The 21,275-nt window shown below is 48.9% G+C and overlaps 2 protein-coding genes across 6 annotated transcripts; one reads left to right on the top strand and one right to left on the bottom strand.

Moving 5' to 3' along the window:
- Positions 1-4: 4 nt before the first annotated feature.
- FBXL15 (F-box and leucine rich repeat protein 15) lies at positions 5-2,373 on the top strand (the record flags this gene model as incomplete). Its single annotated transcript, XM_019555526.1, has 3 exons — positions 5-190; positions 544-1,046; positions 1,400-2,373. Coding segments are annotated over 3 exons (879 nt in total), but the record flags the coding sequence as incomplete, so codon positions are not given.
- A 303-nt stretch (positions 2,374-2,676) lies between these two features.
- Positions 2,677-20,945, bottom strand: CUEDC2 (CUE domain containing 2). Of its 5 annotated transcripts, none has more exons than XM_019556051.1 (9): positions 20,851-20,944; positions 10,163-10,254; positions 9,238-9,381; positions 8,601-8,662; positions 7,399-7,538; positions 5,882-6,052; positions 5,517-5,578; positions 3,533-3,593; positions 2,677-3,180 (listed from the first exon to the last, which is right to left on the bottom strand). In XM_019556051.1, exons 2-9 carry the CDS (start codon positions 10,234-10,236, stop codon positions 3,034-3,036), a joined length of 861 nt encoding a protein of 286 aa, XP_019411596.1. In that variant the 5' UTR covers positions 10,237-10,254; positions 20,851-20,944; the 3' UTR covers positions 2,677-3,033. The 5 variants fall into 5 exon arrangements, with proteins under 5 accessions (XP_019411596.1, XP_019411597.1, XP_019411593.1 ...); XM_019556052.1 differs by lacking the exon at positions 20,851-20,944 and adding an exon at positions 17,779-17,869; XM_019556048.1 differs by lacking the exon at positions 2,677-3,180 and having other exon boundaries at positions 3,187-3,593; positions 20,851-20,945.
- Between the last annotated feature and the right edge of the window lie 330 nt (positions 20,946-21,275).

Below are 21,275 nucleotides of genomic sequence, written 5' to 3'. Positions count from 1 at the left end.
CCGCGCTGCGCTGAGCGGCGCTGCCCGCAGGCCGCGGCTGCTGGACCTGCCGTGGGAGGACGTGCTGGTGCCGCACATCCTGCGGCGGCTGCCGCTGCGCCAGCTCCTGCGCCTGCAGCGGGTCAGCAAGGCCTTCCGCGCCGCCGTGCAGCTGCACCTGGCCAACCTGCGCCGCTTCGACGCCAGCCAGGTACGGGCCGGCGCGGGGCTGCGAGCCCGGGGGAAGGCCCCTGCCCGCAGCGGGCCGGCGGTACTTCCCAGAGCGGGAAGGAGCCAAGCTGGGAAGTGTGCGGGAGGTCTGGAGGAGCGGGCACGCGCCGCCCGCGGCCGAGAGAGGCTCGGTGAGCCCGCAGAGCGAGGCACCAGATGCTGGCGGAGGGGGTTACTGGTCTGCTCTGGGATGCGGTGCCAGCCCCGTGCCTGGGACCAAGGGGGCGAGCCCCCCTGCTGAGACATGGCTTGCCAGGCCTCCTGTGTCACGGGGATGGACGTGGTGGGTGGCAGGGCAACACGGGAGGCCTCATTCTCTGCCTCCTGCTGCAGCTCGGGCCGCACCTTCCCAAGCCTGCCTTCGTGGAGCTCCTGAAGGACAACGAAGTGCTGCAGCACCTGGCCCTCCAGGCCTGTGCCGACTGGCTGACGGACAAGGAGCTGCTCCCTGTGATAGGCCAGAACCACCACCTGCAGCAGGTCCAGCTGAATGGCTGCGCCCAGCTGAGCCGCCACGCCCTGGTGGCCATCTCCCTGAGCTGCCCACACTTGCGGCAGCTCTCCCTGGCGCACTGTGAGTGGGTGGACAGCCTCTCCCTGCGCAGCCTGGCTGACCACTGCAAAGCGCTTGAGGCGGTGGACCTCACGGCCTGCCGCCAGCTGAAGGACGAAGCTGTCTGCTACCTGGCGCAGAAGTGTAGTGGGCTTAAGCGCCTTTCACTGGCTGTCAATGCCAACATGGGAGATGTAGCAGTAGAGGAGATTGCCAAGTGCTGCCCTGAGCTGGAGCACCTGGACCTCACAGGGTGCCTGCGGGTCAAGAATGACGCCATCAGGTATTGAGCATGTCCCCTTAGCAGTTGTGGAGGGTGGGACCAGGACAGAAGGGGGAAGTGAGGGAGGCTGGCTCTCTCCCATACTGGCTGCACAGGAAGCTTAGTACTGGTGAGGAGAAAAACATTAGCAAGTCCTGCTAGGTGGCTGGGTTATGTAATCCTGTGGCTGTGGGCTACAGCTGCCATGGGGCTCTGATGGAGTGGATTGGACCAAGTCCTTCCAGCCTACCTGCATGTGGTGTATGCCAGGCAAGGTCCCAGGGATGTGCCCCTTGGCTTGCTGGAAGTTGAGAAGGAAACGAGTCCCCGGGCCAGGAGCAACAGTCTGCAGCTTGTGCTCTCTTTCCTGGCAGGGTCCTGGCTGAGTACTGCCCCAAGCTGCGCTCACTGAAGGTGAAGCACTGTCACAACGTGGCTGAGTCCAGCCTGAGCATCCTCCGCAACCGTGGGGTGGAGCTGGATGTGGAACCCCCAATGCAGAGGGCTCTTGTTCTCCTGCAGGATGTGGTTGGATTTGCCCCCTTCATTAACCTTCAGATTTAAGACAGGAACAGCGACTGCTGAGAGCCAAGGGCCCACTATGGCCTCTGCCTCCTGGAGGATGCCATGACATGCTGCTGCTGAGGTGTTGGGAAGGGGGGGTGGTGCATCCTACTGGCAGGGCTGGTCCTGATAAGACTTGCCATCCTCCTCCTGCACTCTCTCCCTCAGTGCCGTGTAGCTGCTGATGTGTTGATGAGTGGACTCTTTTGATGCCCCCACAGGGAGAATGAGTCCCTTTGCAGTGGTGTGAAGAACAGGAATCACTCACAATAGTGCTGTGGTGCTGGACACTCCCCAACATGCCAGGCCAGCTTGGCACTAGGAAGGATTATTTAAGTAGTCTTCTAAGCATCTTGAAGCCCAGACCCTGGTGTTCTTGGGTATGGTGGGACCTGCTGTTCACAGAGCAGCAGTATGTTGTGCAGGGACTGTGGACTGAGTGGTGCGCAAGGCCTGGTTGCGAAGTACTGTGTGAAGAGCAGAGTGGAGCCAAGGGGAATGGCTGGCATCTCCTGGAAAATGCAGGGCCCACCAGAGCACAGGAGCCAGCTACTCAGAAACCAGAGAGCTGCCCCTCAGGCCAGCAAGGGGCCCAGCACAGGGTAGGGTGGCAGCAAGTCCCAGTCAGCCAGGGACTCTGTTCCTTACCCCAGGGCACTTGCTCCACTTAAAAGCTTTTGCTTGCAAGAAAGAACCCTGAATTTTGATCTTGCCCATGTGATAAATGTGAGTTTTCAGGCTGTGACACCCCTGCTTACCCAGGTGTTGGTTCAGAAATAGAGAATGAATGTAGCAAGACTGTGTCATGCTGCACATCACTAGCCTATGACTTTGCTCTGTGGCTCTGGCACTGACCATAGGAGCAAGTTTCTTTGGGGTGCCTCAGGTAAGGTACAGTTGCTCTTGCAGAGGAATACGTTGCTGGCCAATTCTCTAGCATACACCCTTGCATTCAAATGCAAACTGCCACACAGCTGGGTCCTTGGGTAGGGGTGGGGTCTGAGGCCAGAATCAATGGTGATTGCATTCCTGTTCCAGGGAAAACCTGTGCATCTCTCCACAAGGCACATGAGCTCCAACCAAATTCCACATATGCTCACATCATCTTTATTAACAGCGACACTCAGTACAATCAGTGCACACAGGTTTAAAAAGCTTGTCATGACAGCACAAGCCCACGTTAGGTTTTAAAACCCCCATGCATGAAGGAGCAGGGGGTGCCTAGGACTCAGCAGGTTCTGCAAACCCGGCCCCTGGTGTGGGGGATGGTGTTGCTCAGGCCCCTCCAGGGCAGCAGGTGCTAACTGGGGGAGGTGAAAGCAGCATCCTGGCTCCCAGGGATTAGTTCCAGTTAGGGCAGGAGGGGACCATCTGCGCTCCACTAACTGCTGCAGGTCCATCACTCCATTCAAGGCAGAGGACGATAATGTGGAGGGAACATCCATCAGTGGAATTTATACTTCCTGGCTGGTTTGAGGCTGATGTAAGTTCTCTTCATCTCCTCACTCTCTGGCTTCTTCATGTCCTTGTATCGCTCACCCTTTGTGCTCACTACCTGGTTATCTATATAGCGGATTAGCTTCTTGGGAGCCTGGAAACAAAGTTGACACTAAGTGAAAAGGCTCTGCTAGTTGTGGGAGGCGGCCCAGGTGACTGAGTGACTGGCAAGAGCTGGAAATGCTGCCCCCTGCAACACTCCTTAAGTCCAAGACTAGCTGCCTGGAGATCTGAGTCTTGGGTAAAGAATGGATAAGGTGTACCCAGTATTACTTGGGGGTGGCTGAGATGGATAGATCCTGCTCTCCTGGCCACACTGGCGCAGGCGCTGTGAACAGGCTAGCTCCCTGGACTGTTGTCTGCCTGCTGCTGACCTGCAGTGGGGCCACAATGGAGCCAAAGAAGCTCCCAGGTTTATGATCAGTTGTGCCTATTGGGACTCTCACCTCCTTTGGGGGTACTGGCCGGTGTGTTTTCTTATCCTCTGCACTGTCCACCATCATGTATCTGAAACACAAATGGGTTGGTGAATGCAACACTTACTCCTTTCCACCTCCCTCCCCTCCAATGTGCTACTGATTCCTCTTGCCCCTTGCTGGTCACAGTGGGACTGCACTTTGCTTCTGGCCCTGAAATGCGTTCCTGTGGGGCATGTCTCCATAACCTCACAAGTGTGCCAAGGAGCAATATACTGAAATCGGAAATGCCTACTCCACATGACACCCTGGAAGGGCATGATGTCACTCGTTTAGAGTGGCACTAGGCATGTATTGAAAACTCTTGGTCTCCAGCATATTTATTGGCATGTGCCTAGCACCATGTTAAGAACAGCTACATCACAGGGTTTTATAGCATGGTGAATGGCGGAGAGGGTGTGTTGTGCTATATGCTCCATTCTACTGCGGCCAAGAGGTAGCATGCATGTGCCTTTGGAGTTCCTGGTGCAGGACTTATCCCCTGCATAGGAGTGGGAGGGAGGAAGCAGTACCTTGCTGGAGGTAGGCTCTGGATGCATGATAGAGCTTCTCTCACTATTGAAAGTAGCTTGGCTACTCAATTTGGCCCAGGAAGTCCCAAGACTACCAGACTACTCTGAGACGTAGCAGCCCAGGTTTGCTTTGTTGTGGCAGGTGGGGTTGCTCCTTCTCAGGCCAGGTGGACAGGTGAGTCTGCTAGCACCTCCCACAGGCTTGGCTGTTAGCACCACACTGCAGAAGGAGAAAAAGGCAAGACTACACCCAGGGGGTTCCTCCGGTCAGTGCTGATGTGGTTGCTGCTCCTTGCACAGGAGAGGGTGCTTCTTCAATCCTTACTGCACTGTGAGCTCTGACTTATTGGGGGTTGCATTTATAGCGTGACCATGTGAAAACAACACTGCACCATGCCTGACTAAGGTGCACAGGGGGCTGCTGACTGGACTGAGGAGTTACTCCTGTGGGCACTCTGGAGCCAAAAATATAATGGAAACAGTGCAACCAGCCTTGTCTGTATGCCCACTAGCCAGATACTTGCTCCTGCATGTTTTAAAGGTACAGTGGTCTGCTCTCCAGAGCTGTACTTGAACAGTGTGTAAAATACAGGGCATTGCCAAAGTGTCATTAAAGTGCAGTTATCAAATGTGACTAACAACCAGTGCCTCTTTTTTTACTTGTGAAGTCTGTTCCCTCAACTCCAGGCTAAATTGGTGTGGGATAATCAGGAGCGAGGGTGTTACCCCCTCAGAGACTGCTTCTCTAGGATGCAGTGCTAGATTCTGTTTTGCCTCATTAGCCTTTAGCAAAACCATCAATAACTGAACCCCAGCTGTCAGATCTCTGTAACTAGTGATGTGGCAGAATGAACAAGGCTGGGTGGGCAGGTGAGGGCTGCAGCTTTGATGTGTGTAGCTGGACAACATGCAGGAAAATGAATCCAGATGAGCTTCTGGAGTGGATTAATTAAGCCCTAGTGTAGTCACTTACTCAAAAGTATACCACAGGAAGCAGAAGGAAGCTGCTTTAGGTATGAACACTATAGTCCACAGGGGTAGGTGGGGGAGGAGAGCGTTAATGCAGTTTAAACAAAGGCATGTTATTGTTAAACCTATACTTAATTCAGAATATGGTACCTGAGCCTTCTTTTAGAGACAGCCTACATAACAGTTCCCTTTAGCCTTCTCTGAGCTGGCTCTCTGGAAATATAAATAGGAGAACCTGGCACAGGGTTTGGATGGAGCCTTTTCTGATCATACATGCAGTTCAGCATTAGCCATGGACTAGACATGCTAGAATCTTCCAGCTACTAGTGGCCCATTCTGCAGAGCATCACATGGCTCTGACTGATTATTCTGGCCTGGTGCTCTTGGCCATTTTCCTCCCTGCTCTCCCTCCCCCAATACTTCACAGCCATCAGAACAAGAACCAGAGGGGCCCCTCACTGCTGGGTACTTACTTCTGTAAGATAAACTGTTTTAGTTCCTCTTGCTTAGGTGCTCTGCGGGGCCTCACCATCTCCTGGGAATAGAGAAGAAAGAGCTGAGCTGCAGTGACCACAATTGATCAAGCCTTCCTGCTGGCTTGGCCACAGCATGGGTAGAGAGAGACAAGGGAAGGTGAATGCTGATCACTGCACTTCCCTGTTGCCAGCTTGGTGAGCTGAAGTCTCTGGATGGGGAGGGGAGGCAAGCTTACAACTAGGCTGGGTTTCTACTATCCAGAAAGGTCTATTGGCTTGGGAGATAAAGAACCACAGTGTGCACTGGACTTCAGGGATGTCCTGCTGCTTGCTGCTCCTTGAACTGACCCAGGGCACGGTACCTTCAGGGTAGCATCCACTGGGCTGATTTCCACCTTCTCCTCTATGATGAGCTGTACTGCCTCTTCAAGGTTTCCCAGTGCCATGGCCAGTGCTGTCTGAGCCTGGCTCACAGTGCAGGCTGGGAACATCTCCAGGAGCAGCTCCACGCCATCCTTCAGGTCTCCTCCTCCCTGGTCAGGGCAAGACATAGGCTGATTCTAGAAGGTAGTGAATGGCCTGGTGTTGAGCAGGGCCTTTCCCATGTTGTATTGGAGGCCAGGGAAATAGGGTTTGTAGACAGAGATTATTTCTCAGCTGCAGCAGATCCAAGTCTACTCCAAGGGGGAAGCCTCACCTACCCCAACAGTGGGAATCCAGTTATAGGTTCCTCTCACTGTGGTGGCTGCCCACACACACTCTGAACTTCTCCAAGGGCTGCCTCCCTACTTGCTTGTTTTCCTCCATGTGCTTCAAACAGTCCTCCAAAGACGGCTCCTGGCTATTGAGTCACTTCCCTAATATACTACTGCACAAGTGTTCACCCAGAGGGATAGATTTCGGACGCTGGCTCATTTCTCTGGGGGACTAACAGCTGGCATTGCCTTCCTGTGGGGTCAAAGCATGCTGTACTTAGCACTGATGTATGGGCTAAGCACAGTACAGTGTGCTACCACTGCACTGGAACGGTTCAAGGGCAACGTGGGCAATTCCCAGAGGCAGCTGGTAATCCATGACTGATTCGTGGGACTATCATTGGTAGTCTACCCTCAGATACATGGAGTAGGACAAGGGGTGCAGTGAAGTGTTTTGCAGATACAGCCAGAACACAACTGTTTGGATAAATCAGTGAAACTGTGCAGTTAGCTTCCCATTCAACTGCATAGCCCAGAACAGTCTTGGGAGGATGAGATTCAGGGTCTTAGGCAGGGATGCTTACTAAAGTCAGCACTCTCCCCACAAAGGATCCTGAAGTGCCCAATAAATGTTACTAAGCAATCTTACACACTTATGTCATCAAGAATTGCTGCCTAGCACCAAAACACAGCCACCTCTAGGAGTGTGGTAGCTGTTTGAAGGCTTGGGACAAAGTGGAGAATACAACATCCAACTAAAACTGCAGTGGGTTAGTAAGACAATGCAGCAAGGGAAGTTGCAGTTTGGCTAGGACTAATCCTATGGTGTTCTTACAAACAGTCGTGCAAGATCCTGAATGACAAGCAGTCAGGTTTTCTGATGCATCCCATCCTAAAAAGACGGCCCAGCATCCTCTAACCTTGGGCTGAGGTCAGGGCTGATTCAGAGAGAGGACAGCCAGCTGGGAATTTTCACACCCCTGCTGGTAGTGGGTTCCCTACCCAGCTACTGACAAGACCCAACTTGCGTGATCTTACAAAGCCATGTCTCAAGCTAAGGTTACTCCACAGAGAGAGACAGATGATGCCCAGGGTCACCTGTGTCCTGGTGGCATGCAGCTCTGCTCCACTTGTGTTTAGCACTCTGGCATTACAAGAGGCAATTTCCAAGCAGGCACCAGTACCTCAGCTATGGCTGCTTCTGCTGGCGTATGTAGTATCCCACTTTCCTTCTCAGGCGCACCTGCTCCCTGCTTGCTGCCCCGGTTCAGCTCTTCTGTGGGTGCTTTGCTCATGCCTTCCACAGGCCTTTGGCAAAACTTTTCTTAAAGACACAATGCACATGTATTGATAAGCCACCCCATACAAATTAAAGCTACATGTCTCTTGTCACTAGATCAACAAGGTTGTTATTTTGCCTTTTCCTAAAACAAACTCCTTCTCAACTAACTGATGCACTGGAAGCCCACCACATTCCTACCACTCTGTATGGGCATGGCTGCTGTAGCTTTGTTCCCATATCTTGCTGCAAGAGGTTTGGGTACCTTGCCCCAAACTTTTCCAGACTTAGTGTAACCTTCACCATGAATTCCTCCACCTACCACCCATGAGTCTTAATCAAGTTACCAGTCCATGTTCTCACACCTATCTTGCTTAATTTTTTTGGATCTCAGAATATACAGGTAAAGTTCCAGGATGCTACTTGACCCACCATGCATCATAGCCAATTGCTCTGAGCCAGTCAGCAATGTACTCTGGTATGGTAAACTGACCTCTGGTTAAATCACACAGGGCTGGTGGGATTAGAGCTGCAGGCTCTTTTCCCACAGCTTAGACAGACTCCCTGTGCATGACATTAGGGAAAGGAATTTATACTCTCTGCCTGAACGTATTTATCTGTGAAATGGGGATGATGTTTTACCTGATGCAGCTACCCAGTGTGCAAGTTACAGGAAGGCAGACACCCAGCATGTCCAAACCCATTTCCAAAATACACAGCAGACAACTTTGATATCACATTCCTGTTCATGGAATTTTCTCCCACTTCTTTGAATTTGCTTTATATACACAGCTGAGATCTACAGCTACCTCAGGGATTTGTCCAACAGCATTATGCTATCCAAAAGGCTCTGATTCAGCCACAAATGACAGCATTCCAAGCTACTAAACTCTCCCACACACTCATGTCAAGGGCCTGACTTAATTCTATAGAAAAAGTCAATTAATTCAGACTCCCATGGGAAAATCTACTCTAAACACTGCTGCCTATGTGGTCAGATTATTCATTGTCCTGTGATACCTTCCCATCCCCAAAACACTTGAAGCTAAAAACCGTGTCCCTACAGCACTTTGTTCTTTGTGCTTGAGTACCCGGCAAATAACTTACCTTGGTTGTGAGCTTTACTGAGCCTTTCAGAGAGAGAAAACATCATTTCACAAACATCTCCACTGCAAAAAGACAGGAGAGTAATTATTACCGGAAATGCAATAGCTTATCTTTCTTATTTAAGTAACTCATGATCATCTCTCCATTTCATATCCTTCTATAGTTTGTGTGTGATTCTCCACCCTGCATGAAGAGTTTCTGGGAATAACAAAGCTGACATCTGTCTTCAGAGCTCCCAATGACCATGTGCTAGCTACCCAATCCTTGCAAAGCAAATAATCTGTGAGAATATTTGATCCTGCCCCAGGTCAGGAGGTAGGGGAGAAGAAGAAGGGAACTACCTGATTTCTTTAAGATCCTTCCAACTCTATAATTCATGAGCCACCAATCTAGAATGATGGATCCTGCAGAGCTAGTGCAGGAGGTAGACTAATGTTATTGGAAGTGCAGAGAAATAAACTGGGACTGCATGTAAACTGTTTATTGATGACCCCATATCCTGTAAAGGCCTGACTGCATAGTTTGGTACCTTAAACCAAATAACTGAGTTGCGCACATTTGGCTGCAACACTGGGGCCCTTGGCATTGAGGCCCAGAACCCAAGGTAGGTATGGCCTGGATGAGGACTGCCACTCACCTGTTGATTTCTGCAAAGCCAGGGATATATGCCTCCATCATTTCCACAAAGGTATCCATATCAAAGTTCTCTTCAGAGGACTCTGGTAAACCCAGCTCTTCCAAGACACTAGTGATGTAGGAGAAGACAACTTCATCCATCCCACTGGAAACACAGAAACTACAAGCTAAGGGAGCTGGATTAACAGACCCGCGTAGCCAGTATCAGATCTCACAATTAAAGCCAGATTGGATGTGGCCAGTACCTGAATGGGAGACTTTCTGGGATAATCCAGGTGGCTACAGAATATTCCCCCACCACCGCCCATTTAATACATGGCTTCTTTCTTTCCCAGCCAGCACTGAATTAATACCACAATATACTGCAGAGACAGGAGGTTATCCTGTCAATTTTGCATCTCGGCTTAGACAGTAACTTCAAAATCCTGAGCACTTGTGACAATGTTAGCTGCTATTTCTGGGCATAGCAACTCAGTCCATCAATGTGAAAAATCTATCTGTGATTTCTACATGAAACAGTATTCTTTTCCCCTTTCTGTCCTACTTTCACGTACTGTTAAACACCCACCCGCTGGTGTCCCTGCATAGAGGTGGCTACATCTATATTTCATGTGTTGGTAAAGTTCTCTCAATAGAGAACGTGTATAGGTTTTCTGCTGTTTGAGAACACTCAGAGATGCCGTAAGGATGAAAGGAGCAAAATGTTATGTTGTTAAATAAAGAGGTTAATAACCCCTAATCCATAGTTTTATTAGAATGGTCATATTAAATAAACAATGGTGTGAGGGCTATAGCAGAACTTGGACAAATTACCATCATCCCTGAATACGATACAACAGAATACCATGCAGGAAGGCTAGACTATTGGATGGAGAGAGTTCCAGGGGCAGATAAGAGTCTAGACTTCATAGATGTGCTATACTTACCCAAGATCAGCATTGGGGATATAGGACTGGATAAAGCATGTCAAGGTATCTCGAATTATTCTTTCCCGCTCCATTGCTCTTAATCCAGATGTCTTTAAAGAGAAGCAAGAAAAGGAAACAAAAAGCACAATGACTGGAAAGACAAGAACAAGATAAAGTATTCCCCTGCACAGTGCAGGCACATATGTGCAAGCAGGCAAAGCATTTTAAACTCTGCCACTCCAGCACAGAGCTGCAGGTAACTGTAGTCTAAGCTTCCTGCCGCAAACCTGCAACATGAGAAGCCACGAGAAACACCTGCTCAGCACAGTATCCTGGTCTGTACTACAGCTCCTCTGTGCTGTCCTGGTCAGTGGTGCCAATTGCTTTCCGACCTCCCTGCCATAGTGGCACCGAGCTCACTCTCAGGGTCAGCAGCACAGCTGGAAAGCCTGGCGTGTGGAGCTGCAGGATTTCTGAAGCTGATCAGTGTGGAACTCAGCACTTTGAGGAGGAAGGCTTCAGGTGGTGGGTTTGCTCACAGAGGGAGAGGGTGGGTCTTCCAGCCAACAGCACTTGCAGTAAAGCCTGGGCTCATTAATGGGTGGGAGATGGAGTAATGACTTGCCATGAAAGGGCCACTTCTAATGGCTTTCACAGGGAAATACCAGACAGGGCACAGACAGCGAGTCTGCCAGCCAAAATACCAAAGGTCCCCAGGTCAGGCAAGACATTGCTGGTGGAATCCTGCCCAAGTGGGAGCCCATTGTTGTGCTCTGTGAATGAGGCCTTCTGCAGACGAATGTGGCCACAACAGGGGGCCTTTGACAACTGGAACCGAACGGGAGTTCTAAGAATCACAGACCTCCCACGCAGGCAATGGCAGCGCTGCCCACACTCTGTTACAGCTAGGAAGAGTCCCATTTGAACCCAGTGCAGAGAAGCTATTCCACCAGTTTGTCTTCATCCCACCTGCCCCCCTGCTGCTTCAGGTACAAACCTTTGGACAGATTGGACAGCATGACAGGCAGCTTCTTAATACAAGAACCAAGTTCTCCTGAACAAAGAACTGAGTGAAACTGGCATTGTATGACAAAGTTGACCATCTCTACTCCAAACCTACACACTTAATTACACTCCAGTGACAGTCCTCCAATGATCAAGCCCTAAATTAGGCAACTGACCATAGGGCAGCAACCCCATGAGGTGCTGAGCATAGACTTGGATGGGCATAGGGGATACTTTCTCAAAGATGGGTCTTTGGGAGAGATGATGTTAGAGTCAGCCTATTGCACTCTGTACAGACTTTGGAGAATAACATATCCAGCTGGCTCCTAACCTCCCTTTCCAGTTATAAATGGCACTTCTGAGGCCTTCTTAGTCAGAGAACAGCTGGGCTCCCATGCATTCCGCAACAGCCCCTGGAATTCAGGTCCAGCACAGAAGCCCCTGCCTCAGACAGCAGCACCCTTGACAGCTTTGTTAACTACCACACCTGTGCTCAAAGCACAGAGGAGCATCAACTGCCTGGCAATGTAGAGGGATACTGGGAAGGAAACCTGTAACCACGTGGTGGTCTCTGCTGGAGTATCCAATCAATGTGCACTGTTGACCTCCCAAAGACAGCAGGAGGAGGTGGAAGCATCCTGAGACATCTTAGGCCTTTCTTCTCAAATCACTACATGCATCTGTGCCTCCTACTCCAACAGGCTTATGAACCAGGTACCCCCAATCTCAGTTCTCCACCTCCAGCCCATTCAGTCTCTACAGGAAGCCTTTGGGAAAGTCAGTGAAAGAACATGGGCTGGAGAGCCAGTGCTACCTAGGTGACATGTAGGTCTCCATGTCCTTACTAACAGAAGGGGCATTATCTCCACACCCAGCTGAGACCAGTGCCTGAGTGAAGAGCAGCAGGCAGAAGCTGAGTTCAAGACAAGACAGCCACGATGCTGGGGAGGAAGGGGGAAGTTTCTCTTCCATAATACCACCACCCATGAGGAACATCTGTGGTGGGTATTGTGTGGTCCTGAGCACTGGGGCCCACTTAAACTGTGTGTTGGACTTTGGGCCCTCCTAACACAAGCTGGCAACACATGCATACATACATCTGTTTGGGAGAGGTGAGAAGAGTGCACCAAGTCCTCCTGGATTCAGTTCTGGCTAAGGCAAATCAAATCTCTATCACATCTAACCTCAAGGGCTGCAGTTTTCTGCACCAACTGCAGGTTTGTCATGATATAAAGTGCTGGTGCTCTTCTGCTCAGCAGCACAAGTGGAACTGAGCCAAACAACAATTCACTTCTCTCTGCAAGGGCTTCCCAATGAACGAAGTCTTGGAAATGCATGTCTGACTTTCAAAGCTTTGCACCAAATTGGTCCTAACTTTCCAAGGAATCCTCTCTCAATGCCATTATAACTACCTGTGATAGTTCCCTTTCAGTGGAACAGCCAGGGAGGCTCAAAACCAGGGAAAACAGGGACTTGTCCCCAGTAAATGGACCCACACTATGTGACAAGAACCACTAGGGCTCTCCAAGAGCTCAGAGTTAGATGCCATTAACACCTGATCTCCCCATCTCTTCTGCAGTTTTATCCTCACACCAGCACTCTTGCTTAGCTATGTTTAACCATGTGAAAACCCAGATCTCCTTAACCCTGTGAAGGAACAGGGTCATTCACTTCCATTATTCTCCTTGAGGGGAGGGAGTGGGGTTTGCTCAAATGCTCCCAGTGATGGGCACAGGAGCTTAAACTGAAAGTATTCAATTAATGTATCTGCATAAACTGCAGTGATAAGATGTCATCAGCAAGCAAAATGGATCATTACTCCCCTCCCTTCTCACTTATACTAAGTCTCAGACCTAAAATTTGCACACACAAAAAGAGCTCCCCAGCACAAAAGCCTAGCCATGGGCCATCTCCAATTGTTCATTTATTTCACTACTTTCTTGTTTTGGCTTAAGAGAATGCTTTGCAGGCACTTATCTTGCTTTTGGAAATTCATACCTTTCAAGTGTGGAAGCAGATTATAAAAATAGTGCTGTGTCAAAACCCCTCTGTTGCCTTGCATGTGTACATTTAATGAGTCATGTTTAGCTAGCTGATTGATGAAAAAATAAGCTTGCTATTGCCAGTGCTGCAGCATCTTCAAAAAGAGGGACCTTTGTTTACTCTGCCCTGAGCATCCTCAACACGCTCACTCACTTGATTCTGAGTTCAGAATCTTATTGTTGGCAAGATGGTGCTAAGCAGTGAATTTCTAAAGTCTAGCTGAACCTGCAAGTGTGAGGCACTGGCAAAATTCCCTGAGCTTGCATGTCTAAGAAACAATTTTCTGTAACAGAAAAACTGGTTGGAAAATAAATACATAGTCCCCAAGATGTTATTTCTACAGGCATTACCATCAGGAAGAATGCTCAACTCCCCTCCTAACTCAGGGCCATCATGATATCCTTGGAACCAATTGTAGGAGAGATTTTGTTCATTTCAATGAGGCTGATTGATATTGTTATGAGAGATAACTGTATACTAACCAATAACATTTCTTGACAACCCAATTTACTGAACAATAGAGCACAATCCACTAGTCAAAGGCACTATGGTGAGGTCCATAAATTAGCAGCTAGTAATTTATTCTGATCAATAGAACCAGCAAAGTTGCTCATCTCTTTAATCAAAGGCTCTTGCAGGGAAACATCAAACTGAGAGGAGAGGAATATTGGGAAATATAAGTCAGCAATCCAGAAGCAGCAGAAGTAGTATAGTCAGGCCCAATTACCAACCATTCACCTGCAATCTATCTCCTTCTGACAATTGGGGAGAAGAGTGCTGGCTTGTAATGACCTCAGATTTCATCTCCCCAAATTACCCAGATTATTGTCTAAACAAAGGCAAATTTCCCATGTATAATAAAACAGATGAGACGAAAGAGGAAACATTAAAGAACCAGCTTTAGTTCTTGCATACAAAGTCTCTCTTTTTTCCTTCTCAATGCCTATTTTAGTTCTTTATCAAGCTTTATTTTTAAATATCTGGCACTTCCAAACTGAAGGTTCAGCCCCCCCAGAAACCAAACCACCATCTTTAACTGGCCTCTGAAGAAAGGAAACCCTTTTATGAAACATACATGCATAATGTTCCATACTACAGTGAGGCCTAGAGTCTGAATAATTTATGGATTTTTTACAAGTCATCCATGGAGGAAAATGGGCAGTGGGAATGGCAAAAAGCCAGCCTCTTTCTTGCAGACTAATACAGACAGGGAAGAGACTAGTAACTTTGACAGCTTGACAAGTTGCAGGCTCCTCCTGTCCTTTGGCATTGGCATGTGAGAGTACTCTGCTCCCATGGGATACAGAAAGCATCCTGGGATGTTTGAACCAGGTGCACTCTCCTTTCTGTTGCTTGAGCCAGTCCTCACTGTAACCAGTGGACTATGTTCTGAAGGAAAAACACGTTTTTCGTTCTCCTCTCAGTAGAGAAGCACCCTCTTTTGCTACACTGATGTATTCAAAGGTTTTCCTTCTTGGGATATCAAGTTACCAAGTGCAACTAACCCTACAATGCATTGACTGTGGTAGCAGTATTGTGCCAGGACAAGGTCTAGATTTATCCCCTGCCCAGGGACATTTGACTGACAAAAGCAGTCAATTTTTTTCCAAGCCCTAAGCAGCAAGATCATGATTCATTACTTAGTCTGCCCCGGGAGTGTCTACATGTGCTATAAACGCAAGTGAATAAACTCCAGCACAGCTTACGCAGGAGTTTATAGCTTTCAGGCACCATGTCTTCATGAGCAACTAGGACCACAGCAAGTTGAGCTGGATTGGAGCAGCACTGGCTGACAGGGAACTAGGGGGTAAGCCTGCCAGCCAGAGACGTCTTTGACCCAGCTCAACATGCTGCAGAGGGGCTGGCTGGAGCACGAGGGTGCTTCAGTGTGGGAATAGTTGGCAGGCAGCACCCTTCTGCCCCAGTTAGCCCTGTCAGCGTCTACATGTGTTGTGGCATGCTAAATACTGCTGCCACAGGACGGTATTTATGTTTACAAAGTACTAACCTAGTGGTGTTCATTAGTTTACTGCGGCCTAATAGGGCTGCATGTGTAGACGCTGAGACTACTGCAGAACTAGTTAGGCAACTGCACAGTAAACATCTCATGTGCGTGCCCTGAGAGGCAACCCCTTCAAAGGCGGATGTTTTATCCCTGGGCCCAACAAAACAAGCAACTCCATCACTCAATTTTCTTGCTTGAGTTTGAGAACCATTATTTTCATACGCATGAGAGACTAATCTAGTCAAAGGCACAGCTTCACAGAATGTGGGCTATTTGTAATCTTCTTACTACAGACGTGTTCTGGAGATGGATATGACAGGATAAGCACCAGGCAATGTTGGTGGTCTTGCAGCAGGTCAGAATCTGCCACTGGGGCTATGATCATACAAGGTCAGGTACAGTGTCCAGCATTTATTCACACTGGCACCAATCCCCAGCTTTTCTTAAACCATGCAAAAACAACTCCAAATTCTCAGGCTCAACCCCTTACTCAGCTCCCAGCCTTGGTGACTTGGCATAGGAGGCAGCCCAGGTGTGATGCATGCAGCTAGTCCCACGATCCCCTGGGCACAGTGGAGCTGGGGCACTGTGGTGGCTGGACTCCTTTCCTGGCAGCCCCAGTGGTGATTGCTCCTTCTGGCTGCTGCCACTGCCACACCCCACCCCACTGTTCATGCACCCTGGCCCATCTGCCCCACGCCTAACACTGAAGAGCTGGGATCGCAGGGTGGTGACAGCATGGAGCCTGGGATAGAGCTGGGATCTGCTCCCTGCATGTCCCTGCGACAGACACCGGTTCCATGGGCAAGGGCATGTGGCGATTGGATTGCAGCTCTGCCCCAGGCCCTGGCCCTGGCTGTCACCATCCCAAGATCCTGGTCCCAGCTCTACCTGTCCATTCCATTCCCAGCTGCCACCTCCTGCCCACCCATGGCCTGAACCCATCTGCCTGGCTGTGCACTTGCCTTGCTCATGTGGCTCCTAGCTGGTCTCTATGGAGACCACGGGATCACGGGATGATGACAGCACAGGGCCAGGACCTAGGGTAGAACTAGAATCTGCTTCCTGCATGCCCCTGCCTGAGGAACAGGCACCCGTTGTAGACATGCAGGCAGCAGACCTTGGCTCTGCCGGGGTCTGCACTATCACCACTCTGCAACCCCAGCCCGGGCCCCAGCCCTCTTCCAGATGCTGCTCCCTGCCCATGGCTCCTTAGACCAACATGGAGCAGAGTTGCTTAGGGAGTTTTGGTGAGCTGGTGGGAGGGGTGTGTGGAAAATGCATCCTGCCTTTCAGATTTAATTTGCAATTATTCTCCTGAGAGAGCTGAATACAAATCCTAGGCAAAAGTGTTTTTAAAACTGATTCTTCCAAGAATCAGACTAATGCTAGTGAACGTTCTGCATCATCAAAAGCTTCAGAAGCCCATACCTCAGGACAGCAGAAAATTTTACATATGGTGACTTAAAGAGTTAAATTTCTTCTGCTTGTACCTCTACACAATAAACCAGGGAACTTTGATATCAGGTTTTCTTCTTCATGTACTGTTTTGTGTGGAAGTGATTTATAATGCAGTCAACAATCTAAAATTTGAGGCAGGGAAACTGTTCTCCGCAAAGTGCAAGCATAACTGAACAGAAAGGGTACGCTCATCCTTTTAAACTCACAGTCACAATCATAGCATGCATTATGCCATCTATTTGGCAGTGCCAGTTCATTGATTCAACTCTTCATAATGCAGTCCCTCATCAGTTTTCATCATTGTCAAATAGGCTTGAATACTCTTCCTAGCTTTCAGCACAAAAGGATAAGAAATGCCATTGCCATTGTTCTGTCCCATTCAGTTCTCTTAGGAGAAATAGTGGTGTCACTCACTGATTTTGCTTTGTCTCTTCTAACAACCTTATAATTTTTCACCATTGTCAGAATGGAAGGCTCAGACTACTGCAAGCCTTTGTCATTTTTCTGAGAGTCTTAAAAACATTTGGTTTTATTATGCAAGGGCCAACATCGCACTCTGGGCAGCTTGCCCTCTGGTATCTTGGCAAGATGGGTACCACACTAGAAGGACTGCTTATTCAATTTCACAAAACTCCTTTGGCCAGAATTATTTCCTTTTCTTCGGCAGAAGGAAAAGTGGTGTCAGTTTAAAAGAAGTGAAGCAGCTACTCCAAAGTTACTATTTTTGCTCCCAAATAGGGTTTTTGATCATATAGTTGAGTGGATTGTGTCATTCTATATCTGATAAGCTGGATTGTGTCATTCTATATCTGATAAGCTGGCATGGTCAGTTCTGTTAACACCAGTTAAATGCAGCATCAAAATGAACAAGGAGGTTTTTCCTCTCCTAAATGAACTGCATATTGGGTCTTTGCAGCACAGCTTCAGCAGGAATGCCCTTGTCTAGGAGGAGCATGGTTATCATTGTACTAATAGAAATAGTGATTTCAAACCTGAACATTTTTTTTTTTTTTTTTTTTTTACTGTTTCAGAACCTGTTAGGGTGGCATGCTCAGGAGTCTGTATCGTTGGACTCCAAGTACTTTACTTGTACTGAAGCTGATAATGTTCCTTCACTCACCCACTTTTTTATCTTGGTGAAGAAATCTGTGCCACAGCTATACAATTTTAAGTGAGAGATGCAAGATGTAATTTTAACTTTATTTTAAATATCTTGACTCTGGAAACAGGTTGAAAATTATGTGGCTTTTGTCTCTCTGAAGCAGACAAATTGAATTCTGTGCTGGTTCATAGCATGGATTTCTTTCAGAGAAGACCTAAAAATAAAATAGATGTTTTGTCTGTTCCGCCTGAGCATTAAAAGATCCCGCAGCACTTTTTATAAAGGCAAGTATTACAGTGATGCCTATACCCTTGATCACTGCTTTGTTGAAATCAAAGCAGGGGAAAGACAAAAACTGTTTTTGATAAACCACATGCAAAATTGTTCAAAGAAAGTGCAAGACAAATGTTAACAACATGACTCAGGACAAGCACTTCTAAGTTTTTTAGGATATCACAAACTAGACTGACAATAGGCTGGTTTCTCTCAACCTGAAAGTTGAGACCTATGTTTCAGATATTAGAAATTAATCTTAAATAGCTAAACTCACTAGATGACAACGTCTTCTGGCAGCAGGCTGGAACGACCCAGCTTGGGTCAAAGGCAGGTTGGTAGTGGAACCTGGCTACCAGTGTTGCCATTGATCTCCCCTGCTCTGGCATAGTGAGACATGAGTGAAGTTCCCTGCCACACAGCCATGGTGTGGGAGAAACCCCCTAGCTCTGCAGGTCAGATCCAACTGCTCCACAAGCCAGATTTGCCTGCACGCCATAAGTTACTGACCCCTGGCTAAGGCAATGGAGGAAAAGTGGCTCCTCATGGTTTCTGGACACCTTCTGAAAGGGAACAAAGATCATTCCTACTGGATAGTGGATAGGATTTCTGGGACATGGAGAGCTCTCACCTCTGTGTGAAGAATGTAGCCTCTGAGGGAAAGCTCTAGTAGGTCTGGGTGTAAATAGGCCAGCACTGATGTTAGATGACTGCTGCTGACCTTCCAGCTTATCTCTGGAATGCAAGAATCAAGGCTTCTGTTGCTCACTCCTTCACAGGGCACTGTTTTCCCTATTCTAATTCAATTTAGCCAACCTTGAAGTTAGCTGAACTCTGTAGCACCTTTGTCACAACTCCTGTAAGGAAGAAACCCTGCGCTTTGTGAAGGGGGCCTGGAGCAACTGACCAGAGGTATTTTTAAAGACCAAAACCAAAGAAACAAGACAGGCTTCATATAGCAAGATTCACACATTTAGGTCTGTACATCCTATCCAGCAGAACTACGTTTTCTTTCACTTTTCTCTCTGCCCTGTGTGTTTGTATCAAGAGAGGACACTTTTCAATAACTTAATTTCCTCCATATTGCTCCTTCTAATTAAGGCTACACAAGCTACTGTGTCAATGGCCAGAATTTTCCCTCACCTTCCACACCGAACAGCATGCAGGTAGCAAGATATTGGATGGCTGCACTGCACTGCACTGATGTTGTGCTCCTTACACAGGCAAGACTTATATTTACTTGAGAGGAGATTTTGCCTGAATAAGGACTATGGGATCACAGCTAGGCTTTGCAAGGCATTCAGTATCTGTAGTAATCAGCAAACCATTCTAGGATTGCTTTTAAAGTACATCAAGAAACAGGGAGCCCTTATCCAGGGACACAAGTCAGAACAGGATGTAGATGGTGAACTAGGGAGCACTACATAATCTGTCTGAACATATAGCTTCCAAGAATCCTGAATTATTACCAAGTGCTTTTTTCTTCTCCAATGCAAAGGACACAATGCCACATTATCCTTTAAAATGAGCCATGAGTATAAAATAGGAAGCTAATACGTTTGTGTGCTTGGTCAGCCTACAATGCTGTCGCTCTCCAGTAACAGTGCATCATTTCTAAATTTCTGTGTTGAGTCCTGACAAAAACGGAGCATGTATTTAATACAGCAAAATCCTAATGCAGAGAAGCAAAATGATTTGTGGTCTCTACTCAGAGTGTAAAATAGGACTTAGGTGCTTTATTAAGCAGTAAGTTACAAGAAAACAGATTCTGAACTCTGCCATCACTGCTTCTTTCTGTTTTTAGCAAGAGGCAAAGATACACAATGGCAGAAAGCACCACGCTTTGCATTACAAGATTAAGGGCTCTTGTAAACGTAAAACCAAGTTCTCACAGTTTCCCAGCACAACCTTGAAAACTGGTATCACCCCTCTGCCTCAGCTTCCCTTTCTGTCCCACAGAGATGAAAACATTCGGCTATTCGCCCAGGTGAAGTTGTGAGAATTCATTTATACTTCTACACCTCCAGGGAAGGAATCCAACCTGATCCACACACCAAAGAGCTACTCAGCACAGCTCACAAAGACACCCTCATGGACCCAGAGGGACAGCTTTCCATCTCTAGCTCCTTCTGTGCAAAAATGCAGTTTATTTCCTACCTATGGGGACTTTTTACCATCTTGTACCATCTATAATTTTCCTAGAACCTGATGAAGGGACTTTCATCCCAAAAGCCTGCAATTTCCCAGTTGGTCTAATAAAAGGTATCAATTTGGCACCAAGAATTCTAGTTTTTTGTGCGCCTTTATACTTATAGGCACTTTAAATGTGTGATGCACGTGTGCCAAACAATACCTCAGCTTGCCACCCATCGTGGAGCATCTTCTTGCTTAACTGTAATGGTGATTTCAAAAGCAGCATGTATAAAGAGCCAGCATTTCTATGGATCAAGAGGTGGCACAAAGAAATAAACCAAGACAAGGGGACAGCAACCACTGCACCACGAGACAAAGCCTGCCATACCTTACAACACCGCCCCCCTCCCCCGCCAAAACAGCGGCAACAACCACTAGACCTGTGGCCCCATCCGCAGAAAGCCAGGGCTCAAGCCACTGCCTGCGCGCGGGGCCGTGTCTGGCCCACGCCGGGGAGCGCCCCTCTCACCACCCCCCGGGACGCTGCGGGGCGGCGATGCTCTGCTCTGTGGTGTCAGCGCTGCACCATTTCCCCAGTGAGAAGAGTCCTTGTAGCGCCCGCGCTGCCCTGCGCGTCCGGCCCGGCCCGGCCCGGCCCGGGGGAGGGAGAAGCGGGAGGGTCACCTGCTGGGCGGCCGCGGCCTGCACTGTTCCCCGGACGCGTCCCGCGCCCCGCGGTTGAAAGCGTCACGTGACCTCTCTGCACCACCGAGTGGGCGCGGCGTGCCAGAGCGACCTTCCGCCCCGCTGCCTGGCCCCCGCGCCGCCATTTTTACTGAGGGCGCTTGCCCTTCCCTGCTTGGGATCTCAGCGGGTGTCCGGGTCTCCCATGTGGTCGGTCTACCCAGGCGGGGCCCCTACCCCTGCCCGCCGGGAGATTACCACCCAGGGATCTTGGGGCTGTCCTGGCGAAGGTGATGGAGGTGCCCGGGGCGATCCCCGGCGCTTCCAGACAATCTCATGTCACAGGTGTGAGGCCCTGGCCTGTGGGCCTCCCCGAGCCTAGGGGCATCAAGGCCCCAGCGTTGTCCTGCCCGCGAGGCAGGACG

This window comes from Crocodylus porosus, unplaced genomic scaffold (assembly GCF_001723895.1).
Source record: "Crocodylus porosus isolate Cpor-Errol unplaced genomic scaffold, CroPor_comp1, whole genome shotgun sequence".
Lineage (NCBI taxonomy): Eukaryota > Metazoa > Chordata > Crocodylia > Crocodylidae > Crocodylus > Crocodylus porosus.
The sequence above is the reverse complement of the archived record's forward strand: the minus strand, read 5'-3'. Positions and strand labels throughout refer to the sequence as shown.